Consider the following 27,587-nt stretch of genomic DNA (forward strand, 5'->3'; position numbering starts at 1 on the left):
AGAGAAGTAAGAGAATGATTTCATTGTGATCAGACTGCATTTGATATGCTATATATACTTGCTGTATATCAAAGAGCTTTTGCGTCTCCTACCATCAACATAGGGCAGGACTGGCGCCGGGTTGACACCAATTATTACCTCCCCCTCTCTGGTCAAAGTGATCTGACGACTCACATCTTCATCCAACACCACTGTCACCGACTGAACACACACCTGTTGCTGTAGACACGCAGAGCATATCGTTATAACTATGTAGAAAGAAAACTGCATGCTTGAGTGAGCGAGTGTGTATGCAAGTAATCATGCACGCTACCTCTGCACAGGTAGTATATTGCAGTGTAACGCTGAATCTGCTGCTGCGGCTCTTTGCCAGGACGTACTGACACGCGCCTGGCTGGAGGAACATTCTACCGTCAAATGTCGTCACAAACACGTCACCTACCACCAAACACTCCGCTAAGAAGGGAGAAGAGGTGCGGTAATTCATCTGAATGAACAGCTTCCCCTTCAGTTATTGTTCCTACAGCGTAAACTCACCTGTGCAGTTGTTCTCAGTGCAGTTCCAAACTCCTCCCTGGCACACGCTAACAAAGAACATACAGTATGTTTAACAGCACACTGGCAAAGCTACAGCATACACTCACTAATGATAACACTTACCAAACACTACATCCTTGTTGAAGCACATGTCCTTGTACATATGATGTACCATGGTAAACACATGGACATTGAGAAACAGCGATACATGTTCCATTTTGAAGGATAAGACCTGTGGGAAAGAGGATTGCAAAGTTTAGAGGTCAATTCATTAAACACAATTTAATAGAAATAAGAAAGTTAATTAAATACCATCAGGGCAGTAGCACCCATCCAGACAATGCAAGTTGGTTCCCAGACACTCTTTCTCAAATGTACAGGTGGGTGGACAGCAACTGATACAGTCTCTGTATACAAAACTCTCCTCACAGCCATCATCTACAGATAAAACACAAGTAATTTTCACACAAAGTCAGATTACAGAGCACGACCATGGAATGCATGTTGACCTTATATAAATGTATGTGGTAACTTACTACAAGAAGGGAAGCTGTCTCTCCACTCCCTTACTGGATATCCGACATGTGAGCAGGCTCGGGTGTACTCAACCAAGGCACGGCAAAAAGTTTCCTCGTCATCAGATCTGAAAAGAGGAAAAAAATGAGTCTCCACAACTGAAGCCTATACTTTAGCTAGTTTATACTGTGTCTGGGCACCGATAACAATAGAGGTATCCATAATCAGTAGCAAGTGTTTGGACTTACACACAGAGGTCAGACACACAGCTGGCCACGAAGGGATTTGGGTCAATGTTTTCATGACAGGACAGAAATGGGAAGAAGAGAAGTGCACTGCATTTCTCTATGGCATCCTGCACACATTCACATAGTATGTATATAATACACATACTATAATACACTTAGGTACAGCAAAAAACAGTACTGATGCAGTGATATAACACACAAAGGCCATATTCTTCAAATCTCAACAGTTTTAAGATTTAATCATAAAAAAGCTTACTTTGCTTGTTTTATTTTTCTGCCAAGCAGTAAAAATATTTATATGGTGTACTGTGGTTGCATACAATTGAGTGTATGCCAATAGTAATACTGAATAGAAAGACTGCTTCAGTGGTTCTTACATCCATGTCTGACTCAGAGTGGCAGGGCCCATTGAAGTCGAGGTCTACTGAGGGACAGGCTCTCTCATGAGGCAGGTCCACTGCCCAGCTGTTAGCAAACACTGCAGGCTCATCTGTCTGAATGCCTAACACACACAACCGACACACGTACATGAATGTACCATTCAAACATGAACACAACCATTTATTTTTGTTATTGTCAACAAACACATTTGCATTAATCATAAAACAGAATAAGAAGAGATCTGATTAAAACAGTGTTTATTTTATAGACTGAGCTTTTCCACTTGTTTACTCTCTTTCTCTGAGCTCATCCTCACTCTGCTGGACAGCTCTCTTCTCAAACAAGTACAGGACCGCAGTTCATATTACTGGTCATCTGAGGAAGGATTTTATCTCCTTCCAGCCATTCAAACCCAAACTATCGGTCCCCCCCATCCTTCCACTCTGGTCCCGCCAGATCCCACCGCTATAATTGTGCAGAATCAGTGTTGAGTGTATAATAATAATAATTGAGGTGAGTGGGTGTCGAGAGAAGGGATAAGAGGCAGTCAGGCCGGTCTTACCACGGGACGTGGTGAGGTCATCGCCAGCGAGGTGGTTGAAGTTCCCACAGAGGCCACAGGGTGCACCCTGGTGCTCCTCGCTCATCTTCAGATAGACGCCTGAGCCGCCATCCCAAGCCAAAGAGAAGCCAAACACACTCTTCACCAGCAGGTAATCGGCCAGTCGCTCAATAAACACACCGCCTACAGTCTGAGGCAGACTTAACCTGACATTTCAAAGACAGACATGCAAAGAGAGTGACAGAGAAAGTGAGCTTTTTGTCATGTTCATACTGTAATGGTGGGTGTGGATGGGGTGGTGAGTTGTTTTTCACACACACACACACACACACACACACACACACACTCACTCACACACACACACACACACACACACACACACACACACACACACACACACACACACACACACACACACACACACACACACACACACACACACACACACACACACACACACACACACACACACACACACACACCTGCGACCTCCCTGGTGGACCTGATATCCAGAGATGTGGATCTCATCCTCATTTGGGAAGAACAGACTGAGCGCTCTTGGGCATGAATAAACACTTCCCTCACACACTCTGCTGTTGTGGATCTGAGACAAGAAAGATGATAGGACAAGATAAAAGAAAGGGTCACAGAGGGACAAGCATGGAAATGTATTAACAAGGATTAGCCACAGCCTGTAACCTGAGCTAGCATTCTAACAAAACTCACCCGTCTGGTAATAATGCTGCCACAAATAACTGTTGTGGTATGCCCTGTGAATTGCTGCAACAACTCAATTTACTTAAGCTATGATTACTAACCAATATATGACAGTCAATGCAAGGGATAGACAGAGTCAGAAATAACTTAGTCAGCTGAAGCCAACAGTTTTACAAAAGTTGGAATAATGAATGATACAGCATTATTTATAAGCATAAAGGATAAGGCTGGTGATATAAAAACATGTACATATATGTTTGTAATCGTTAACAGATTGCATAAAAACATCAAAACTAACAACAATATAAGAACTATACAATATAACCAGACTGATCCATTGAGGTCTAAAAAAAATCAGCTGTTTAATATGAGTTTAAAATGCAATGAGATAACCAAGAAAACTCAAAAAGACTGGAAAAAAATCTAAAATATACCTTGCAATACCACTGTATTCTAGCTTCTTAATCATTATGACTTTTGTATTATTTTAGATTGACTCTAAACATGGTGTTATTGCAAGAAAGTCATGCTACCCTGAGGCATACAGGTTCAATTCTGGTTAAATATTGTACTGGGAAATTTTGATCTGTATGCTCTTACCCACACCGTGTACTGTGGTGAAACTGAGTGGCAGTCCTGGGCCAGAATATAAGAGCAGGTTCCAGGGAAATAGAAGTAGATGCCATCAAATGTTTCGTAGTGGTGCTGACCCCACGACCTGCAGATCCCATCTCTATCCTGGCCCTGGTTAGGTACTGAGAGGGGAAATGGGCGATTCAATCAGACAAGATTCTGATGATGAAACGGATCAGTTTCATGTGGTGACACAAATGAATTTCAGCAGCAATTGACACTTTGTTTAACTGAGAGGGTAAGTCATACATCCTTTAATCATTTTTATATATTTCATCATGTTTCATTTTATTAAACTAAGCAGTGGAAAATTAACACCTAAATTTTCTAAAAAAGCCCTTTGTTACAGGAAATCCCCACAGCTGGTCGTGCCAAGATACTGCTCAATATCTGAGGGGGTGGGGGCTGGTGACAGTGAGTCACATCCACTAATCTTATCAGCGAGTGGCTTGTCATGCTGATGGGAATCCAAAATTGCGCATTTTGTAAATGGTTCTTTACATATGTTAATTACAAGATACCCATGTTTCAATCAACACCATTTAACAATCGTATTTAATATTTTTAGAACAGGAGTTCAGTGGCATCAGCTCTGTTATCCTCAGCTTCAAAATGTACATTAAAGCTGAGATGCTTGATCATTTGATTTGGATGAGGCTCTTATGATTAATTTTTAGGAACCTGGTTATTATCGCCCACTTCAAATGCTACTGTTTCACTTGATGCATGCTTAATGTATATCATCTTTCTCCCTAATACAGAAATTTAGCATTTCATTTCAATCCTCAGTTGAGTTACAGGTCCCTCTGGAACTATACGTTTCCAACATGTGTGTCAACACTAAATTAGTTTGTTGAAATGAAAATTGTCTTTAAAATAATTGGAACAGATCTCCTGATATACTATATAATGAGTCTGTTCAGAATATAGAAACCAGAAACTCCATCACTCAGCACTTACCCTATTACCTTAGTGTAAGCGATTTTATATCTGCTGCTGTAGGGAGTAAAGTGTGTGTGTGTGTGTGCGTGTGTTAGTGTGCGTGTGTGTGTGTGTGTGTGTGTGTGTGTGTGTGTGTGTGTGTGTGTGTGTGTGTGTGTGTGTGTGTGGGTGTGTGTGTGTAAGAGAGCGAGTTAGGGAGAGAGTGACTGATTGGAGGCTGGTGGATTTGTATCAACAAAGAAAGAGAAAGAGAGAGAGAGAGATCTGGGGAAATCTTATAATTAATACTGGAGTGGATGCATGTAATTAACCTTTGTTGAATGATTGTTGAGTCTGATGCATGCACTCGCGAACAATCTCATACACAGACCGGTATAACTAAGTGTGTCACCATATACTGTGTACTGTTATTAAACAGTTGTAAGCCTGCAAACCAGGTAAAGTACTTCAATCAACAATAAAGTTGCCTTGTGGATGATACTCTAACAAATCTGATCAGACACGAAAGGAAGACAGATAGGTGTGTGTGTGCGTGTGTGTGTCTGTGTGTGTGTGTATTACTCACTGATCTGGCAGCGGTCTCCCAGTGCCTGGAACTGAGCACAGTCACACACACCGCCCTCCTGACACCAGCCACCATTGAGGCAGCCGCAATATTCTGGGAAAAGATAGGAACAAACTCAAGTTCACCTATCCCAGTCCAGCTGGGTAATGATAGTTTTAAGCTTCTGGGAATACATTTAAGGTTGCTTGAGAAGTAGCACTATTTACCTGAAGAGGAATCTCTGGCTGTGTAGTTGTGTAAAATGCCGCGCGACAGAGTACCCTCCGACAGCAGCGGTCTGTATGTCTTGGAAAACAATGGACAAAAAACAGTTGGAGTAGTTCCTTAAATCATTCTCAAGCTTTAACAGCATCAGTGACACAGTGCTGCACAGTTGGTGACCTGCTGATGTAAGTTAAAAGTTGCGTCAGGTTGAGTGGGAGAAAGTATACGTGTTGGTGAGTGTCTCATTCTCTACAAAGACAGCTTTGTGCCTGTTAGGGTGTTGTGTGCATGTGGGTGCCCTGACCTCCTCTGGTTCTCTTAGGTGTAGTGTACCAACCTCCTCCCCGAGGAGATCCCGTTTCCTCCGAAGTGCATTAGCCCTTCTGCACACACACAAACATGCACATTAGTGGGAAGAAACAGTCAGAGGGGAGACTTAAGTGCACTTTACACCACTTGAATTCAGACTCCAAACTACTCTTTACTGAACCCTCACACGCGCAAGTGCACACACACACACACACACACACACACACACACACACACACACACACACACACACACACACACACACACACACACACACACACACACACACACACACACACACACACACACTCACTCACTCATAAGCTGTCTCTGTCACACACTCCAATGACAGAGACAGAAAGTAATGCATTCATCACTTTCAGGCTATAAAATTGTGAGAACCACCTGTGAAATGTTTCCCCCTTAACATTACTTTTCAGCCACACTATTAATGTCAGAAAATAATTTCTTTCATTTTCACTCCTTTGATTTACCTCTGTAGTCTTCCTTCTGCTACTGGAAGTCGGCTCTGAGCTCCTAAACACAAAGTTATACAATTAACATTACAAGGTATCAGTAATTTATCTATAATAAAACCATCTTTATAATGTAGCCAAAAGTAGATCCAGAGGTATCCTTTAAGAAAGATTTGTAGTTATCGATTAACATCTGTGTCATTTTTGTAATAATTGAGCAATTACATGCCATGTTAGGACTCAACAATGTAGTTTTATAAAACATATGCTTTATGATGTGATATATGCTTTTACAAATGCAAAAAAGCTCTAACAAATAATATAGATAAACAGAATAATATATTAGTCAAATAGTGTAAAATAATTTGAAATAGAAAGGGTCTTTTAATACTTAATAGTAGAAATAATCTAAATTGAATATGCATAATGTTGTTAAATGTAGTTCACATTCATATTTGCGTAGGAAACTATTATACCATTTTGGAGAAGTTACTCACCCTCAAGTAACAGCAAGTGGGAGATTGAAAACGACATAAGAAGAAATCGTTTCACTGTCCACTTTAAGTTCATCTCAGAGTCCGAAAGGAAGTTCCGCCGAAACGTTAACGGTGCATCTCAGTGGTCCCGGGAGGAAAGGCTTTGGGATGTTTTGGTAGCACCGGGACGATGCTTGGTCGTGCCTGTAAAAACCTTCCTGGTGGCGACAGCCCCCTTTGAGCAGATGACGAGTAGCCTACACACCTGTGTGGGCAGGTAAGCCAGCACTGCTCTGTCTGTCACTCCAGCATCCTCTGCCAGCAGCAGCCCGGCTTGGTTACTCGCCTCTGCGGTCTGCGTGAGAGAGCCCGCACGGAGGTTTGTCACCTCTAAAGCTCCGGTTCAATTTATAACTCACACACACCACATGACCTGGGTCTGACCCTTTTGACGTGGAAATAAGCGGTGGTGGTGTTTTTTTGTGGGTTTATTTATCAGGACAGGCGAAGAGTGACAGGAAACGGGGGAGAGAAAGAGAGGGGACGACATGCAGGAAAGGGCCGCAGGTTGGTTTCGAACCTGTGGCCGCTGCGTCGTAGACTTTTAGCCCCCACAGATGGCGCCAGAAATAAAGTGGTGGGGTCCGCCCGGGTTCTTTTTTTTTTTTTTTTTACATCTTTATTATTAATTACACAAATACAGTGCCTTTCCAGAACAAAGTCACGACTCTTAAACAAAATACTTTTAATTGCTCTTCAAATGCCGATAAGATGTTACTGCGCATGTGTCATACATACCCGGAAGCTCAGACATTTATTTTTTTTGGTGTCCCAGCCCATAAAGAATATATAAATATATATAAATCCAGTGTCCCAGCCCATAGACATATAAATAATATATAAATATATATAAATATATATATATATATATATATATCATATATCAGAATATTCTATTACTGTTAATCCCACTATGAATATTAAAATACGCTGAACCGTGTCCTGTCCTTACACTGAGTGGAGCGGGCGACCGGTCCAAGATGGCGGCCCCAACGCTCGTCAGCGCCAATAGGCCCAACGTTCGATGAGGCGTCTACTCTTTATGTCTATGTCCCAGCCTCCTTCCATTGGCCTTGACCGGTGGCCATTTGTCAACTGTCAAACGTGAAGAAATGTATAAGGTACCCGCGAAAGGCAAATCCATATACGAAAAGTTAGTTATTAATGATACCGATCGGGACACAGAATGTGAACCCATTAACATTACACCGATTTCCACCTGTCTGGTTACACCTGTAAGCATCTTTTACTTTGAACACGACCTCCAGATTTAAAAGTAAATTGTGTACCGCAATCTTCAGGACAAACGGTAAGCCAGCTAATGTTATGCTAGCTAACTGAATGCCAACAAGAACGTAGGCTAATCATGCCTTGGAAACGTTAGCCTGTCTTCAAAGCAATTTCAGTCAAAAGCAACTGGACTGGTTATTTGTCTAGGAAGTCCAGGTATTTAACCTCTCACAAGGCCGATGATGTGAGAGGTTAAATACCTGGATCTCACACCAGATAGTTGGACCAGTCCCAGTCTGGTCCTGGTCCTGGTCCTGGACCAGTCCCAGCCTGGTCAGATGCGTGCATGAACTGATGAAGCCTCTTGGATGAGAGGTGAAACCTCTTCCTAGACAAATACCAGTCCAGTCGCTTTTGACTGAAATTGCTTTGGGGATAACGATGACCTGGAGGAATGAGAACATTCACAGGCCGCGTGAGCCTATCTGTTTGTCTGATTGTATGGTAGATATACTACATTTTGTGTTTAGATTCCCGCTTACTGTATTGTTGTGTGGTTTAGCAATCATTTTAGACACTTACAGTAACATCCAGGTGATGACACTCTTCACCTTATCCTCCAAAAATGGCTGACTTGCTGTTGATGATGACGTCATGACTGTCTTTTTTTATTCAAGAAAGAAGAAACGGAAATGTTATGAATTTATTTATTTCATTGTTTTTCTTATTACAATCTTATTAGTCCCCCTGATACGGTTTGTAATTGTAGGTATTTCTTTATATGCACAAGACGTTAAAAACTGTTGTATAATTGTTTCAATTAGGTTCACAGACAAGGACAGTTATTTCATATAATATCAAGTAAACTCAGAAATAAAGTGTCACATTGGCAATAACGTGGATACAAATTTCTAACAGAGAAGACCAAGACAGAAATACATATTTGATCATATTCTTGTGACTCTGGCTTGTTTTTTCACTTTGGCTGTGATGCTAGATGTCTAGATCTCATCTCATCTCATCTCATCTCATCTTCATCCGCTTATCCGGGGTTGTGTCCCTGGGGCAGCAGCTTTAGCAGGGGACCCCAAAATTCCGATTCCCGGGCCACATTAACCAGCTCTAACTGGGGGATCCCGAGGCGTTCCCAGGCCAGTGTGGAGATATAATCTCTCCACCTAGTCCTTGGTCTTCCCTGAGGCCTCCTCCCAATAGATGTCTAGATGCTGATAAAAAAAACAAAAAACTTTTCTTTCATTCTGTGCTGTACTCCAACACCATAACAAGTTTACTCTCTTAGATGTTATAAGTAACTATTGCAAGATGTTGCAACGGGATTACATGGAAATGGGGAGTAGCCTACATTAATGATTTAACTAGCAAAAGCCAACAGTGAATATAATGAATGTAAAGTAGAAACATAATAGTAGTCATGAGAATCTCAGTCCATAAGCCTTTAGATTGTCTCCCCCTGCAGGTTAATCATGCGTACATATTTTTGAACAGAACAGAAGAAAAACACACGTTCAAAAAGACGTCTTCTGGTTCAATGACAGTGTACTTAGTGATGCATCTTTGTTAAAAAACTCTTTGCAGAGGTTTAGATAGAAGCAGGAGGAGGGAATTACTGCTAGAAGAAGGTTCATATTTTCATATGAGTGACTTTGATAGTGTCATGGGTAAAACAGGATATTACTTGGTATATTTACTTTTAGTTAGGTATCTTAAAGGTCTTTTGATGAATTTGGTGAGAGTGAGGAACACACATTGGAAGTATTTGAGGTAAATGCTGCAAGATCATGGCCCACTGAGGTCATGATTTTATTTCTTGTTCGAAATTAGAGCATTGATTTCATCCTCTGGTTTGAGGCTATGCCATTGGGCTATTGGCCTCCGGGGGTTTGCCAACATGTCTTCCCAGTGGCGTTGCTCCGTCCCAGTGCTGTTACCGCTCAGCAGCACCTTCCCGATGGCATCATTCTTCCCAATCTTATCATAGTCCAACACAGTCGCTGCTATCTGCACCTTCTGAAAATGAAAATACACACAAAGAAACTTCATGCATTTCTATTTCTATAAATTGCATCTGTGTGTGTGTTTGTGTGTGAACAAATAGGCTGTACGTACCTCTAGCTGTTCACATGGCACTTCAAAGCTGAAAGACTCGTTGTAGTAAGGGTTTAAAGTATTCTTCTTTGTCGTCGTTTTCTTTTTCTTGAGTCTTTTCCCATTCTGCATTAAGTGGATCTTCACATAAGGGTCTGAAAGAGAGAACAGAGAGGTTTTATGTCAAAGCAACAGACCAATCGCCTTGCACTGCAGTAACTCCATCAGTGAAACACGCCTACATCTATTGTAGTAGCAGCTCCTGACAGTTTCCCCCAAATTAGAAAACTGTGTGAAAGTGGACACACCACTGTCAATGTAGTTAGATAGACAACCTGAGCTAACAAATTTCGACGATTCAGGGTGCACCTGTAGTATTATTAAAAGTATTAAGATATAGTTACATTTCTTATAGTTACATTTCTTATTACTATAAAGTTTAATATGATCAAAAAGTGTTACTCTATTGTGGCACAGAAGTTGTCAGTACTGAAAAACCCCAGCACATTAGTAACCTGACATGGAGCTGCAAATTAAAAGTAATATGAATCTATTTTTTGCTGCTTGATTCACCTGATAATCCACCCACATCCATTTTCTTCAGGTTTTTGGCCTCCAAAATCACCACCGTCAGCTTCCCTGCTGTAGGCACATACCTCAAGGACAAACATATGTCTCCAAGCCGCTCACTCTAATACAGAGAGAAAGAAGTGAGCATTATGTTGGACGGAATTGTCTTAAATATTAGTATTGCTTTACTATTACATAATATAATATATAAGCTGAAATATCAACAGCGCAATGAAGCGAGGCAAGTTTGTTTAAACAGCAACAGGGCAATTCAAAATGCTTTACATTAAACATTAAACACATTTAAAAACAGTTATTATAGAGAATAAGAAATTAAACATGCTAAAATAGAATAAGACACTAGTCTGTGGTCTACCTCAGAGACGGGGGTGACTACTCTGTGCACTACTCCTGGCTTTGAAATTAAGTGCAAATATCACAAGAGACACATCATTGGTTAATAGGAAAACCCTGTGTAAATGTGTGCTTCACACTGAATAACAGTTTTCAACAATCCAAAAGCAGGATACTTTTTTTTAATCGTATTCAAGTTTGTAAATCACTTCTGTCAAGTTCAGCTCCTCTCCCCATCTCACAGTGTGCACCCACCTCCTCCTTCTCTGCCTTCTGCAGATCCCTCCACTCCTGCTGAGACTGGCTGAAGTCCACGCTGCTCATCAGTATCTTCACAGCTCCGATGGCATCGTGTTTTGAGAAACGGTCGAAGTCGTACACGGTCATCACCAGTGTCTTCCCACCTAGCTCCGTGTATGGTATCTACAGAGCACACGTTGAAGACAGTCATTTGAAACACATCATGCAACCCCCTCAGGATAAACAATTACTTTGATTGTTTTTATCTGGGATCATGAATTTACCTTAAATGTGAAAGTCTCATTGAAGTTGGGTTCAAGGGTCTTCCTGTGAACTTTGGTTTCAAACTTTTTCTTTTTGTCCGGGAGTAGATAAAGTTTAACATAAGGGTCAGAACTACCACCCACATCCATTGCGGGAAGTTCAGCAGCCTGCAAGATGCCGACTATCAGCTAGAATGTGACAGCAAAAGAAAGTAATCACAAGAGATGAGAATCTGGCTAATAGACAGAGAAGAGAACATTGTGACATTTTAGGGTTGGCAGATGGTGGGCAAAAATCGGGCATAGTGAATAGCAGTATCTTACCGTATTTTCTGTGAAGTTGTAGTCTAATGTGAAATGCAGCCGGCCCAGCTTCTCTTCCTCCTTAGGCTCATTATCTAACAGCTCTGTTTCTTTGTTACCTTCATCTTTCAGCGGCTGCACACACACACACACACACACACACACACACACACACACACACACACACACACACACACACACACACACACACACACAGCTCACATGCAGGTAATAAATATAGCTTTATAAGTAATCAGTGAAGACCTTCAGTCTCACAACTTGTGGAGCAGCTATTTGTGCTGTGTTATAGCTCATTGTATAGCATTACATAGCAATTAAACGAAGGTAATGTTACCTAAAGTTTGTTTATTATTTAAAGGCAATTTTTACACCATCAGTGTGTTTAAATGTGAACTGCATCCGTGAAGAAACGACTCATCTCAGACCTCAACATTTACTACAATATGAGCAATGTGTAAAACCTCCGTTAGTCCTCACACACATTGACAGATTTACCACTCTATGGGTGACCTGGACATCAGGACTCAGGATACATTGCAAGGACAATACATCTGCAGGGGGAGACTTTGTGTGCTTGTTTGTGTGTGTGCCTACCCCGCTGTAACCTCCCTCCATTTCAGTGTCAAAGCCTGCGTTGCTCTTCTCTTTCCCCTTTTTCTTGTCCTTGTCTTTGTCCTTGTCCTTGTCCTTGTCCTTCTTTTTCAAGCACTTCTTCCACACACACACAGCACATGACAGCACTACGCACAAACTCACGATGCAAAGGGCAGCAACGGCCCATGATGGCACTGCAAATCCATATAAAACACAAACACACATACATAGAAATATGCAATGTAATCCAGTACTCCAGTAATAAATGCCATTGTTAGAGAGATGCTGACTCAAGTCTTTTTGAGCTGGTGTTATACTGGATTACAGTATTGTAAAGTGTTATCATATGTCCATATCATTTGTATTCTGCTTGTTCCAAAAGCATCTTTGAAGTAATATATGACTGTGATCAAATGACATATTCAAAATATACAATGACATTTTTTATGACTTGCGGTTTTGATTCTCCATTACACATGCACTTAGCATTACAAGCAGTATGCATACACCCTGCCTCACTTACTTAGGATTGGACATCTTGCACCTTATTACATAAATATCCTCCGGGAACTACTTTTACTGCTTGCTGCACTTAAACTTTTTATATTAATTTCCACTACCTGTATTTTTTACTTACACTACTTGTATTTTTATTTTTTTGCAGTATATGTCTGTACTTTGTCTTCTAGCTTGTGCTGTAACTGTTTTGTTATTTGTTATTGTTTGCACCTTTTTTGCACCGGGACCAGGGAAACATTTTGAATTTTTTTCCTCCCAACTTACTGTATATAGACATGTGACGCTAAAGTCTCACTTATCTCTTTTATCTTATACAACTCTGGCACGTCGGAACTAATGAAAAGGAATAACTTCCACACAACAGAAACAGATAATGCACTTTTACAAGCAAGAAAACTGACCCATATGCATTTTTAAAAGTACCCGAACAAAAGTGCATATTTATCCCATTTGAGCCTTTTTTGAAGTGTGAAAGTTCCTCATTTAGTCACACAATCATGAAAACAAGTCAGTGCTATACTTCCTGAGGATAATTTGCCAGCCTTTTATTTTAGCTGCCTGAGCCCAGCCCTATAATGATAACAGAAATGCAGATAATTATCTTATTTATAGTCTTTAAAAAAGACAGAGCTACAGCAATTGTATTCTCCCAAATTGCCGTGCAGTATGAAATATCACTTTGATGCTTCACATGCTTCATCAAAAATCTCCTGACTCTTGTGCTTGACCCAAATATCTTTAAAGAGGCAGTTTTGAATGGCTGTACCTTAATTCATCAGCATGATTGCATAAATGAATGTTACATCGAGCCCGCCTAATGGGCCACAGGGATGGAGAATGACTTAGGTTTCTAACTCACTGTGGGTGCTGTGCACTTCGCTCATGAACTTATTAGGACTGTGTCTGCCAGATTGTTTTTGGCCTGGGGTGATTGTTGCATTTGGCAAGTGGTTCGGGGTAGCGGGGGTTCCTGGTGCAGCAGGGGCAGCTCGACGGTTCCCAGTCATTATTTGAGGAGTGACAATAGATCCAGAATTTAACTGGAAGAGAAATACAGAAAAAGCCCTGAAATAACATGTGCAATAAATGGGACATTGCATTTCAAAACAGAAATAGGTACCCCTGTAATAAATCTAATTTGAGGAACCATCCAAACTGACCACATACACACATCAGAGCAGAGTTTCCATTAATGCTATTGATCAAGTGTATTTGTAGCAATAATCGGCCTAAATACACCATATGACCATTAGTGTCAAACTGCTTCTCCTGTTTCTGCTGGCCTGGCACTAACAGTTGTCCACAGGATATGCAAGCAGCTGTGTCTGCCGAACCTGCTGACATGAAGGGGAGAGGGACGGCAGAGACAAAGGGTACAAGTGAAGTTGAGGCGTCACGCGTGGACCGCTGCTGTTCCACGGTGAGCTGCCAAAGGTGAGATTCACGAGCCAAGGTCAAGCTCAGTATATGAGAGAAAAGTTCCACTGCCACGACTTGACTGACTCCCAAGTGCAGAAATGTTTTGATATGATATGTTCTATTCTGCAGACTTCACAGGTATTGAGTATCGGAGGTTGAGTCAGCAGATGTGAGCTCACACCCAGGCGGACACTGATCTCGGTTTATGCCTGCATTTTCTGAAAAGACAGGCACTCAACCAGAAGCCACCACTGATACACAATCAGCTGCAGGAGCTAACAGGAGATTTCAAGGTACATCCAAAGGAACCTGAATGATGCCCAAAAAATGTGTATATGTAAATGCAATATTTTTCTTGCATATATATATATAAACAGTCTCATGTTTGCTGCAGAGGGGATAATGAATGACTCAGTATCCACACCATATGGTTCCACAACTTCAGCTATTAATGCGGCTAAAACTCTTTCTACACCTGATCCAACAAGGTAACAAATGCTCTACATTATAAGCAATGAAGTGTCACTGCAACGTTTCAGCACTTAACCTAAAAATGGCAACTTTAGAAAGCCTTGTTTTTAGCTTGACATTGGACATTTTCTCAACCTTCAGAATACGCAAATCTTTCGTCACAAGCGAAAGAAAATCACTGAAATTAGAGTCACAAGCTAATAAATTACCCATGATTGTGCCGTTGTACCTCGGACTGTAAACAACAGAATGACCTGCGCAGACCTGATTAATACTATTTCTCTGCATTCATGGGTTTGCGCACAGTTACTTTACACTGAGTTTGGTCGAGAGAGAATTAAATCAAAGTACTTTTGAGTGATGAACCAGAAGGGAAAAAAAAAGAATCCAGAGACATACCTGTATTCAGTCCTCCCAGCAGCAATGCCCAGACTCACAGGTACTCCTTTTCCTTACAGAGAGGTTGAGGTGGAGGAGGAGGATAAAGGATGACAGGACCAGAAGAGGCGGAGTAAAAACAATGAGGCAGGGAAGAGTTTTTGTATCACCACTTCTTAGACATCAAGAAGAAGAGTGCAGGCGTACGAAAGCTGGATTCAGACAGAGCCAGAGAGAGGGAGAGTAGGACCAGATGGGATTGGGATAGGTGCAACTGTAGCTCGGTCATCTTGTGCTGCTTCCCTCTGTGTGTGTGTGTTCCTTGTGAATGTGATCTTTTCTGTCCATTCAGGTCTCAAGGGAGCATGGGTGCTTATTTCACACCCCACCTCTTGTGACCTCTGTCCCATCCCTACAGGTCACCCTCACCGGGCCACTAATACATATTAATTAGTGTAGTGACATGGCTTTTTAAAGGCTCGTTAGCATAGTGAGAGTTCAGCAATAGAGGACATTTACATCCAGAGTGGACAGCTCTGTATGTGTGTGTGTATCTGTACATCTGGCAGTAGCTGCAGAACTGTCTCATATCATCTATGTATAGATGATGTTGCCTGATTTAGAAACTTGGGATGTGGTTTCTGCAGCAACACGGAGATCAAGTTCCGGCCCCGCCCCGTTCACCTTGAGGTACCAGGGATGCATAGAGATACTGTACAGAAGGAGGGAGGAGACAGAAGGAAAGAGGGGGCAGGGGGATGGGCAGGGGAGTGGGTGCACGACATGACCTCTGTCCGAGACATGTAGAAATATATACTATTTCTTAAATTTGCTGACTTATGCCTGTGTTGTAATTCTGGAAGCTGATCTTTTGGCCATAGCACATTTATGTGTTGGGAAAATGAAGCTTTATTTATTTCTGAGGAAGTCCCAGTGCGAAAAAGATTTATTTTACAAGGGAGACAAATAACATATAAACAACAAGATGGATCAATTAAACAAAGCAGGCAGCACATATACAAATATTACATATACAAACACATATACAAATGTTACAAATATTAAAAATCGGGTGTAATGGTTATCAGCTCTGAACTCAACAAAGGATATTAAATATATCTGCAAACAGAATATACTGAATATGTATGTGTATGTATGTACACATATGTATGTAATAGGCATGGTAACATGCTTAGTGGAAAAAAGCTTTTTAAAGATATTTTGACTTGTTTACATTAATAATGACATTAACAGTGGCTTTGTTCTAACCAATGCTGCATTCCAAATCACTTACTTTTTCTGTTTAGTTTTAGTACGTACTGCAGCTGCCCTTACCAAGTATGTATTCTATGCAGTATGGACAAGACTACTTTGTCATAAAATTGCACCTTGAACTTTGACCCTCTTGCCCAAATATGCTGTGAAGAGGATTGTGGGTTATTATTATACATGTTACACACACAGGTCTGAAATACACACATGCACAGTCAGGATTTATACATGCAATTAAGGAGAAATGTTGGAGCTCAGTGACAAGTGCCCTGAGTAGTTGGGGGTTTTGTGTCTTGCTCACAGGCAGCTTGGTGGTGCCCAGAAGAGAAACTGCCTCTCCAGCCACCAGTCCATGCTCCATACATGGTCCACACAGGGACTTGTTCATATAAACATCTAAAATGAGATATAAAGCAGTAAGCATACATCCACATCATAATAATCATAAATGTATGTTTTGTCAAAATGAAAATCCCTGCAGTTAAAATCAATGTGTAACAGTATTGGATAGAAAACAGGTCCTACCTCCACACGCTAGGTGGCAATACCCATTTTGATCTAAATGACATGTACGCAACAAACCACAGAAGAAGCCTCGTCTCTAGGATACAGAGGAAGCGTTCCTGTTCGACTGATGGTGAGTTCTCTCAAAGCTTTAACGTCATGTTCTCGGGAAGCAAAGCAATGCGTTATTTTTGTTTTTCCGGCACGTAGAAAGGTGTGCTTTTTGTTTTTTTAGCGTTTCTAATAAAATAAGCTCAGCCGCTGACGAGTTCATCGCATTAGTTTAGCTAACTAACGCTAGCTAGCAGGTGCTAGCGTTATCCGACTAACTTATAGATATAACGTTACACGATTATCTACCCGCTTACTTAACTCTTACCTTAGTAGTAACATGTGTTTGATTACATACAGCTTGTTTCAGGCAACCCACTGGTTAACAAAGACTCAGACGGTTAGTTGAATATAAAGTATGTATAGACTGTACCACAGCACAGATACAGTATTAGTGGAAGTACATTGGTCATACATGATTTATGATGCGCAATGCATATGAATTCTGTCAACTGCAGTTTAAATCCAGGCTGCAGACAATACGCTGTATACAGTAGTGATTCATTTACATTTGAAACAGAACAGAAATAAAATAAGCAAATAACCTAAATTGACATGACTGTCTGATGTTGTTGACGTACAACTATGCATACATTATATTTAGGTTTTGTATTTTGTTTGTTTTTGACTGTTCTTTTTAACTGTGCTGTTTATATTAATTGTGATATAGATCCATTGGGTCTGAAATAAAGGACTACTATTTATATATACTTTGACGCCCACATGTTGCCTTTTGAGTCAATATTATTTGAATCCCTCTGGTATGTTCCCTTCTCTTGCTTTTCATGAAAAGCCAAAAACGCATATCTGAACAATGCCTGAGGACTCCCTGTGATGCTTAATCAAAAGAAAAATATATTTTTTCATTAAAAACCCTGTGTCTGTTGCCTATTTCTAAAATGTACATGCATTCTTTTTTGCAATTGATAGTTGAAGCCCATGCCTCTCCTCCTTTAATCCTCAACTCGTTTCTTTTCAGGGTGTGGGGATGCTACCCATGGAGCATCTTCACGTGGAACATGTCTTGCAGACTGTGTGTGTGTTGGAGTCAGTCGTCCTCCGCAGTTTTGGCCCTGACGGAGGACAGGTGCTGTTCACCCGAGACACTGGACAGGCAATGTTGAGCCGCAGTGGGACACGCATTCTTTCTGCGCTACGACTGGAACATCCACTGGCCAGGTAACTACTTTGTCACTGTGATAGTCTTTCTCAAGTGATATTTTCTTTTCTCATGTCTGTGTGTGTTTTTCATTTTAGGATGGTGGTGGACTGTGTCTTGAAGCAGAGCACTTTAACAGGCGATGGATCTAAGACCTTTATCCTACTGCTTGCATCATTACTACGGACTATTCATACAACGGCTTGCAAGGAGCTGAATGTGTCTCACACCTATAACTCCAGGAAAGTAGCTGAGGCTGCCACTGCCAGACGCTTGGCTGACAAAATGCTGGCATTTGCATTGGAGGAGCTGGATGATCTCATTGCCGTGGGAGTGGTCCCGTATGGATTTTGTCTTTCGTGGGAGGACTTTACTACAGAAACTGAATTACCAGCGATCACAAAGACAAGCAATCACTGTGTTCAAAAGCTGCTAGCGTCGTTCTTCCATTCACGTCTGGGTCGCACCCACTGTGACTTTATTAGCAACCTCACCTGTGAACTGCTCACTCACTGGAAGTTTAAAAATGGCCAACGTTCCTCATCCCTTCAGTTTATAAATGACAACTTGGCTGCCTTGCATACACCTGTATCTGGCTTCCCCATTAGTTGTTCACGTTTGATCGAGGGGCAGGTCATTCACAGGGACTTTGCTATGCCCTGCCCTCAGACTGACCACCAGCCACTTAAAGCTGCCGTTTTCACTGGTTACCTGCAGCCAAAATTGCTCAGTGCAGGACAAGTATTGGAGCTGGGATGTAGAGAACAAGGGATGGAGGGGAATTCAAGGAAGGAGAGAAGTATTGTGCAGTTTAGCACCTGGGCAGAAAGGTCACTAGAGCGTGTCTTTGTACATCTGCAGAGTTTGGGTGTCTCTGTGCTCCTGTCTGCAGTGAAACAGTCTGCTGCTGTCCTGGCTTTAGCTGCACAGGCAGAGATGTGCATTGTGGAGTGTGTCAGTGAAGATGAGCTGTCTCTCTTTGCCCAGCTAAGTGGGGCCACACCTGTCTCAGACTACTGGATGATTGAACCTGAGCATGTTGCTACGCTGACCTTTTGCAAACCAATACTGCTGGGAGCCCATAGGTATTAACACATATCTCTCTTTCTGTCTCTGCAAAGTCACATATATATAGATACAACTAATTATGTATAATGAATAACAAATACATGTATAGGGCTTTGATTAATGGCATGTGGTTTGATTCATAAAAGTTAAAATAAAATGTATTTTTTCTCTCTTCCACAGATATGTCCATGTGGCTTTTCACGATTCAGAGGAAAGGGTCACAGTCAAACCCCATAGTCTGGTCATCTGTGGCCTGGGGGAAGGGCAAACAGAACAGTATGTATGTGCTATTCAAGATGCCATCCGCATGCTACTTTCAACTTGGGAGCCCATGACTGCAACTCCAGTATCAAAAAGAACCTTGCAGTTAAACAAAAACACATCTTTGCATACAGACAATCAGATTCCTAATGCACCTCCCTTCCAGAGGTTTGTGTTGGAGCCAGGCTGTGTTATACCTGCTGGTGGAACATTTGAGTTTCTCTTAAACCATGCCCTTCTACAGCATGGCAGCAGTTGCTCAGTGTCTGATGACACAATTACGGATGTCCCCGCTGTTTCCCAGGTATTGGCAAATGCTTTACTGTGCGTGCCCCGACAGATTTACTCCCACAGTCCGCGACGTTTCCTCCAGACTCAAAGCACACTCCTGAGTTTTATACAAAATCATTCCCACCCTTTCAGCCTTGTATACAAAGAAGAACACAACACAATCCTCATTCAGGGTCGGGATAAAAGTGAATGTCCTCTAGAGGAGGGTAAAGTAACCAAGCATTTTTATAGAGCTGACATGTCATCAAAATGTTTTATGTCGAACTCAGGCCTTGAATCTGTCTCCTGTAAATACCAGCTACTTTTGGCCGTGCTGCAGTGTGTCTCAAGTCTTCTCCGTGTGGACACGGTGCTGCACACACGCACGTCCTTACACACTCAGTCACGGAGACTTGCAAACATTTCCTGGGAGGGCACAGAGGACGAGGCTGAAGACTGAGGTTGTATTGTGTCCCAAGATAAAATCCATGAACACATTTTCTGTCGGTACTTACTCATTCAATAGTTGGAGGAAATCCTTTGCACTGCAGATTGTTACAGCGATTTTTGTATTGCCACAGTACTTTTTTATTTATGTGTTTGCCTCACTACAATGTATTTATGATGCATATATTTGTAATGAAGGTTTATATTTCCACTGAGAAAATAAATAACATTTCATGACAGTACTGTTGTGTGGAGTAGTTTATTGGCCGATAAAATGTTACGATGGTTCTGTACCACTTCTCCTGAATCAAGGCTGGGTTTGGTAATAACAGTTAAAAAGAAAATATCAAAATAGTCTTAACCTCTGTATGGGAAAGAATGTGCCGTTGTTATCAAATAATTTAATCTTTATCTACTGTGTTAATGTGAAGTAGTGTGAGTGAGTGAATGTTGACATTGGCCTCTTTCCTCTTGAGTTCTCATCATAGTTCTTACTTTTTCAGCATTTCTCTTTCTTATCTCTGATTTCTTGCCCTCTTCCCTTGGCCAGTAGACATCATTATATAAAAGGTCTACAACATGGAGACATTGGCTCACGTGTATACACACTCCTTTTTACAATCAGTGTTATCTCCATAGTGTGGGTCGGGTGTCTGAGAGGGCAACACCCGACTGTCGACAGCCAAATCAAAGTGTACTTCCTTATGCTATAATGAGAGGAACACTAACGCTATTCTCACCTCTTTTTGGGGATATAGTGAGTCATTAGAAAAAGCTTAACTCACTGCCATACATAATTGTGCACTGTTTACTGTAATCAGTGTACAGGCCTAGCTTTGATCACAATTTTTCCGAAAAATAATTGTCACGGTGTGACTCAAAGATGAAACAAAGAACTATCTTGGCTTTGTTTGTGCATTGGATCAAACTCTTTATGAGTCACACTTGATGGCCACAATTATCAAAGAGGGGAAAGCTGGGGGGGTATTCAGAATGTTTTTTTTCCCACTGTGCAAATGGAAAAGAACCTGGATGTTGTTTTCAATCTTATCAAGGCCACTACGCCCTTCTAACCCTTACATGCCCCCTTACATCCTACACAGCTAATTAATTGTAAAAATGAACTTAACTCTGTGACCTTCTGAGAATAGGCTTCATGAAAAATGACAGCTTATTTGACTCCTTCACTGTGTGTACGTGAGTGACTTTATGGCATAATATTATACCCTCAGAGTTGACTCAGTCAGTACATTTTGGTTTATTTGGCTCTCACTAATTTTTCTCTGTGTTACAGTGCATATGGTATAAATAAACCCAATCTCTGTCAAATGAAAAGAACATTATAAAATACATCATCAAACTGCATGCACCATATAACAACATTGGTGTATAAATCTTTTACAATTAAAAAAGAAGACATTTTAAAAAGTTGACAAAACTTAAAGGCGTTTTTAGAAAGTTAGAAGATGGAGAACGAAAAGGAAAAGAACAAATTAAATGTCACAATGAAGACACCAAGATGCTACTCTAATACCAAGCTGGAAGAAACAACAGTCACCGCAGTTCACAGCTCGGCATTGAATTGGCTACTAGTCACCATGGTTTGACTCCGGTGATGTAAGAAAAAGGACCGTAGAATTTCATTGGCTCCTACTGTATTGTGCTGAAGTGGTAGTGGTTGTCATTTTCATGGCCCTGATCCATGACTCTCTTGACCAGTAGGTGACCCCAAGTGATAGCAATAGAAATGTGATCCATATACAATAATACGATCTTTTGTTTAGATAATTAGCAGTTCACAAACACTAATTTCAATCAAATGACCACAAAATTACACATTCCTGTACTACATTTCCCATTGAAGCACAGATGACACCCATTCTATAGTTGGGCCTAATAACCACATCGCATCTATCTGGTCCAGGAAGGTGGGCCTAAGTGTCAGCAGCACAGTTATAACTGATGCATTATGTAATAATCAGAAATATCTGCACCCAGCATAGCTTAGATTATCCCCCTTGAACAAGCAGTATTTCTATTGGCAGTGAAGAGTCATGTGACTCTAGGAATGACATCATGCAACATTAACAAGGACTCCAGGATGTGATGGTGGGTGTCACACCACCTCACGAGACTTCCTGATGGCGCAGCACAGGAGCATGCTGAAGATCATCCCAAACACCTGTAATAGAGAGGGAAATGTTTACTTGTTTCTTTGTTCTCTCATCCGTGAACTGCGTTCATCCTCAAGGGACGCAGGCACCCAAATTTGATGAGTTACAGTTTATCAGACACTTACCATAACAACACCGATGGTGATGCCCACTCCTCCTATGATGTGTAGCTTGGAGTCAAACACCTCATCAATGGCGTCAGGGCAGCTCTGCAACACACAAGCATGATTACCTTCAGCTTTCTCTGAATCTATGCTGAACATGACTTTTGGTATGGCACACATAACAGACAGCCTGAGAGCATGCAGGCGCCAGTAAACCATTGTTGCCATAGTAACACTACAAGAAGGCTCAGGGAATTAGTCTGCAAAGGGAAGACTGCTAAACTTATGACACATGTCAGATCATCATGTATTTGACTTACAGTAATTGCCCAAGCTCCTACAGAGCCGAAGCATGTCTGACATCTGTTAGATCTTTTGGATCCTCTCTTATATGGATATATTATGTTTCTTTCTCTAGCTCTTGACTGAAATACCAGGCTGTGTTGGCATTCAATCTATGCACACATTCAGGGTAGTTGTACCTTAGTAATGAGCACCTCAAGTGGCTCTCCCCGGGGACAGGTGTCTTTGGCAATATCCACTACAGTACCAGTTGGTCCGCAACAGTTCAGCTGTAAACATACACAGTCATACTTTTAGCGAGTGAGATGGTGGAAGGAAAATCGAATATCTCTTAACTCCCAAGTGTTGTAAAGGAATAGGTAAACATTTTTTTTTCAATGTTTACTTCCCAAAGGCTTGTTGTCATAGTGAGGTTGATAGGCAGCCAGTGGAGACGCTGCACAGATGTACTAGATGTATAAAATATCATTTCAACTCAAAATTTGCAGAGTTACAGCACATACTTTTCTTTAAAACAAAATATTTTATTTTACATAACTGTAATAAGTGCACAAATTAAACAAATAAGATACAACATGGTAATTATTGAGCTTTAGTGGTGCTGGCCGGTGTGTTTTCGACCTTTGGATTCTAGTTCTGGATAATACTTGTTGTGGAGAAGAGGTTTAAAAAGTACTGCCAAGTTACAAAGACAACTTCCCATGAGAATACATTCCATTTGCTTGAAAATACATTTTGTGCCAAATTCCTTTTTGATGAGATCTGAGTCACTCTGATTTAGTATGAAGTAGACGTGGCTCACCCCTGTTTGAATCACCCGCAGAGTCTCTTTGAGTCGCTCATCCCCTGTCGTCTTGAAGTTATTAAAAGTCTGCATGTAGAAGTTTGTGATGTCATTCACCACCTGCAACACAGCAGCAAAAAAAATTGTTATTTACATCTCTCACTTCCTTTTATTTTGCCATACCTCTCATTTTGTGATTTATCTTAGTTTCTGGTTTATATTTTTTGCTACATAGTGCTTTTGCTTACTGTATTTCCTCTATTGCACTTATTTATATAAGTAGCGCTTGTGACTTTGTTGAAGAGTTTTATACAAATAAAATGATCAATGTAACATACTTTAAACTTGCACAATACCTTGCTTTGGTTGGAAAATACCCAGATTCCAGCCGCAACCTCAATGGCAAAAATGATAAGCAGGAAGAAGAAGAACTGCAAAAAGGAGAGACAAAATGATAACACAGCTGATAGTGGGAATGTGTGCCTCAATGCATGCATGTGCGTGACTTTTGCATGCATGTGTGAGCAAGTAAGGTCATTTCAGTGAAGCTGAACCCAATTTACATAGGCTCCTCCTCCAGAGAGATTTAGTACAGGAAGATTAGGGCCAGACAGGGAAAGAGGGAGGGGGGAAACAAGTGCTGGGAAATCTAGAGACTCTTCTCTGGCCTTGATACTGTTCTGTAAACAATGATGAATGTAGCTCATATTTCTTAGTGAGCTCAAGGTCAGTACAAATTCTACACTTAAGTGGGATAAAAAGTCCAAGTGCTGCTGATTGTGAACACTACAGAAACATAAAAGACTCAGTCAGAGAGAAAAAAACTGTTGGTTTTGAATTATTTAACATGTATATTAGTAAAGTCAAAAGAATGGAGAGGTACGTGAAGAATATAAATTGATACATACAAGTCCCAGCATACAGGGGGATTCCTGGATGGCCCCACAACATCCCAGAAAACCCACCACCATCATCAGTGCTCCAGCTCCTATCAGGATATATACACCTACACACACATACAGAATATCAGAGACATGCAAAATGATTTAGTGTTTTGCAGAGCTCACATAATCTTAACCTTTGCTTAAATGATCACAGATAATGTTCCAGCTTGAGAACTGAGAGCATCTTACCTGTGTAAAACACATATGGAGAGTCTGATCCTTCGAACAGGCCTTTGGTCTTTGGGTCTAATCTTAGCCACAGGCCTATAGCAAGGACAGCCGTGCCTGCTAGCTGAAACCAAAAACATGTAGATTTTCACACACCGTAGTGGGATTATTATTACAGCACCAAATGAATTTTGTACACTGTCAGTCTGGCTGTATAGCAGTAGGAAAAATTATACTAGAGAGTTTAACAGGGAGAAATTAAGCTCAATAAAAGTTCAGGCAAGGAAGTGTACTCATCATACATTTGCTCTCTCCAAGTTTATGAATAATTCACACTTGTCAAACCCATTTAGCTGATTATGAATTCACCACACTAGTTAACAATTATCTTGTTGCTGTCTGAATCTTTAGACTCATTTGTTTCCCCCGGGCTGCTTCCAGTTGTCATTTTTAAATTCGCTCCGACAGGCCCCATCTGGAAGCCTTTTACAGATTTTTAAGTTCTCAGTCCAGGATGTATTCTGAAGTTCTCATGTCATATCTAACTCTTCACCGACACCTGTATGTTGTCTCCACTGGGGTAAATTATTACTCTGACTTCATGAGGCTACCTCATCACCACATGAACACGTATTTAATATTGACAAAATACCATGTGACTCTGTCAATACATAGCTGCATACATGTTATGATATTCTGCAGCACTGGTCTTTATACATAACATATGAACAAAACAGCGTAAAAGTCTGTATTTTACGCCGTCAACATCTGTTTATAGTGCATACACAGGCACACACTTACAGGGCTTGTCAGCATAGAGAGGTTAGTGAATGTTTAACTTTGAGAGCCTAACTGAAAGATGGCAATCTTTTTTTATTCAGAGGCTGTGTGTATGTGTTTCTGAGTATAGTTTGTTCTTTTGACCATTTTTCACTGTGTATCTTCCACTTCCATTGTTTGAACAAAATGGCAGATTAGAGCTAACCACTGGAGTGCGAATGCATAATATTATTTGAGGAAGCTGACAGCTGACTGTCACACACACACACACACACACACACACACAAAACAATACAACACATGTAAAGTAAATCACACCTACCCAGAAGAAAAAGTTGAAGATAAACATGAGATATTTCACACACTTGATTCCCCCAACGACAGCCATGCTGATTCAGTCTACACAATGCACCACAACGAGTCTTTAATACCTAACTTCTTCCAAGGAGGAAGTGAAGCATAATGGTGTCAGGTTAAAAAAGGGAAGAGAAAGCATTTTCATTTCCACGCCTTCATACATTCACCTGATTATACAGTTAGGGAGTGGCAAAAGGGTTGTGCTACTTGAAAAACTGACCTCCATTCTGTATGTAATGAATTCCTGCCAGTGTTCCTTACTCTCTTTTGCACCGTGTCCATGCATGTGTAGTTTGGGTCTGTAACTTCTGCTTTTATGCAGGTTGTGCGGGCATAGGCCTGCAGGGTTTTTAGGATTTTGGAGGTAGCAACAAATAGGGCTCTGTCTAGGCATGTTGACATCAAAGCTTCTTTTAAAAAATACCTGCCAAGCAGCATATTTACTGCCCTAGTGTCTGAGCTGTGTCTGTTATTAGGCTGCTCCCAAAAAGGACTACTTCACATTCAGAAGCTGTTTTTTATTGAAAGCAAGATCCTGCTCTTGATGCATTGACACAAAGTTGCACATGGGCACTCTTGTTGTGGCCACATTGAGCTGAAATACCCCCTACTGTTGCTTAATCCACCTCAAATTGGGTACATCTGCACTCATATGTGGGCCGGATTTTCTGTGTATTGACTCTTCATGACAGAAAATAAATTGTTACACTTAGTCACCTTCCTGGTTTCTTAAAGCATCTCTCATCCCGGATTTTCTACAAATTATCAATTTAGTGAATGTGTGTATCTTCAAACCTTTTGAATTGAATGCCCCAAGTTGGTTGTGCTGCCTGGCTCATTTCTCTCTCCTACACACACACACACACACAATCCCTGTAAGCCCTGTAATAAGGGGTTATCCTTGGCTCTATCTATAGCTGCACAAATTATAAACGTTCATAAAAGGGCAAAACATCCATCTGAAACCACATACACGCGCACAGATCACAAACAAACGCACACAAGAAGACACACCCTGCAGGCTTATAGGAGGACACAAATAGCCTATGGGATATCCAGGATTCATTCACACACACAGACTGGCTCCCCGACATGCGCAACACTTCACATCACGTGAGGGTGAGGGAGCAGAAGTCATAATTATTATTATACTAGTCACATTATCCACCACAACCCACCCCCACTCCTATTATTGAAATGCCGTGCGCGCAAACTCCAGATTGTGGTCTGCGCGGTGGAACTGGGTCACTTGGCCACTGGGGATTATTCTTCCTGCCCGCTCGGTCTCCACGCATATTGGGGCACTTTGTGTTTAGTGGTGGCCAGTGCCAGAAATAATTCTGGGGCCACCTAAGAATAATGGGATAAGTAGCCAAGGCTGTGAACGCTTTGTACCATTCTCTGTCTGGGACGCCATATCATTTTCATTCACAATAGTCGGTTGACCTGCTCACACGCAAAAATGCGCATGCACGCAAATCTCTCTCTCACACACAGACAAATACGAAACACACAGGATGTATATTTAACAAACAACTAATACACGTTCTCGCTTCAAACTCACCCAGAATACCAGGTTGAATGCAAACATCAGGTATTTGATGCACATCTCTCCTCCCGACAGCGCAGCCATGGCGGAACTTGAGCTGTAGCTCTCACTTCTGCTGGAATCACCTGTTCAAACCCCACGGTAGAAAAGGAGACCTTCGGAATAACAGTCCATATGCAGAATAAGGTTATTTGCCGACGCGCCGGCACCAATAGGCTACGCGCGTCGTGCTGTGCGT

General features: G+C 41.3%; 4 protein-coding genes across 5 annotated transcripts in view; 1 reads left to right on the forward strand and 3 right to left on the reverse strand.

The window, feature by feature from the left end:
- Nucleotides 1-6,660, reverse strand: part of otogl (otogelin-like) — a gene marked incomplete at both ends in the record, with an annotated part of 24,602 nt that extends 17,942 nt beyond the window's left edge. The window contains 16 exons of the mRNA XM_083917216.1: nucleotides 93-219; nucleotides 314-456; nucleotides 538-584; nucleotides 661-769; nucleotides 850-975; nucleotides 1,074-1,180; nucleotides 1,302-1,408; nucleotides 1,679-1,803; nucleotides 2,245-2,450; nucleotides 2,727-2,848; nucleotides 3,562-3,716; nucleotides 5,102-5,194; nucleotides 5,308-5,386; nucleotides 5,643-5,688; nucleotides 6,109-6,151; nucleotides 6,588-6,660. Coding sequence (XP_083773342.1) covers nucleotides 93-219; nucleotides 314-456; nucleotides 538-584; nucleotides 661-769; nucleotides 850-975; nucleotides 1,074-1,180; nucleotides 1,302-1,408; nucleotides 1,679-1,803; nucleotides 2,245-2,450; nucleotides 2,727-2,848; nucleotides 3,562-3,716; nucleotides 5,102-5,194; nucleotides 5,308-5,386; nucleotides 5,643-5,688; nucleotides 6,109-6,151; nucleotides 6,588-6,660 — 1,708 coding nt within the window. The remainder of the gene's footprint in view (nucleotides 1-92; nucleotides 220-313; nucleotides 457-537; nucleotides 585-660; nucleotides 770-849; nucleotides 976-1,073; nucleotides 1,181-1,301; nucleotides 1,409-1,678; nucleotides 1,804-2,244; nucleotides 2,451-2,726; nucleotides 2,849-3,561; nucleotides 3,717-5,101; nucleotides 5,195-5,307; nucleotides 5,387-5,642; nucleotides 5,689-6,108; nucleotides 6,152-6,587) is intronic.
- Nucleotides 6,661-9,677: 3,017 nt separating this feature from the next.
- Nucleotides 9,678-13,833, reverse strand: LOC310949554 (synaptotagmin-A-like; the record flags this gene model as incomplete). The annotated part of the gene is made up of 8 exons (XM_083917036.1): nucleotides 9,678-9,884; nucleotides 9,984-10,117; nucleotides 10,536-10,653; nucleotides 11,142-11,309; nucleotides 11,411-11,578; nucleotides 11,714-11,827; nucleotides 12,308-12,501; nucleotides 13,686-13,833. The coding sequence occupies 8 exons, from the start codon at nucleotides 13,831-13,833 to the stop codon at nucleotides 9,678-9,680; spliced, it is 1,251 nt and encodes a 416-aa protein (XP_083773162.1).
- Nucleotides 13,834-17,969: 4,136 nt separating this feature from the next.
- bbs10 (Bardet-Biedl syndrome 10) lies at nucleotides 17,970-20,199 on the forward strand (the record flags this gene model as incomplete). Its single annotated transcript, XM_083917028.1, has 3 exons — nucleotides 17,970-18,160; nucleotides 18,239-19,225; nucleotides 19,389-20,199. 3 exons carry the CDS (start codon nucleotides 17,970-17,972, stop codon nucleotides 20,197-20,199), a joined length of 1,989 nt encoding a protein of 662 aa, XP_083773154.1.
- Nucleotides 20,200-20,431: 232 nt separating this feature from the next.
- cd9a (CD9 molecule a) lies at nucleotides 20,432-27,515 on the reverse strand. Of its 2 annotated transcripts, none has more exons than XM_083917038.1 (8): nucleotides 27,365-27,515; nucleotides 24,685-24,787; nucleotides 24,460-24,557; nucleotides 23,908-23,982; nucleotides 23,570-23,671; nucleotides 22,947-23,036; nucleotides 22,486-22,569; nucleotides 20,432-22,368 (listed from the first exon to the last, which is right to left on the reverse strand). In XM_083917038.1, the coding sequence occupies exons 1-8, from the start codon at nucleotides 27,431-27,433 to the stop codon at nucleotides 22,303-22,305; spliced, it is 687 nt and encodes a 228-aa protein (XP_083773164.1). In that variant the 5' UTR covers nucleotides 27,434-27,515; the 3' UTR covers nucleotides 20,432-22,302. The 2 variants fall into 2 exon arrangements, with proteins under 2 accessions (XP_083773164.1, XP_083773165.1); XM_083917039.1 differs by lacking the exon at nucleotides 27,365-27,515 and adding an exon at nucleotides 25,766-25,896.
- Nucleotides 27,516-27,587: the final 72 nt, after the last annotated feature.

Source organism: Echiichthys vipera (assembly GCF_963691815.1).
Source record: "Echiichthys vipera genome assembly, chromosome: 7".
Classification (NCBI taxonomy): domain Eukaryota; kingdom Metazoa; phylum Chordata; class Actinopteri; order Perciformes; family Trachinidae; genus Echiichthys; species Echiichthys vipera.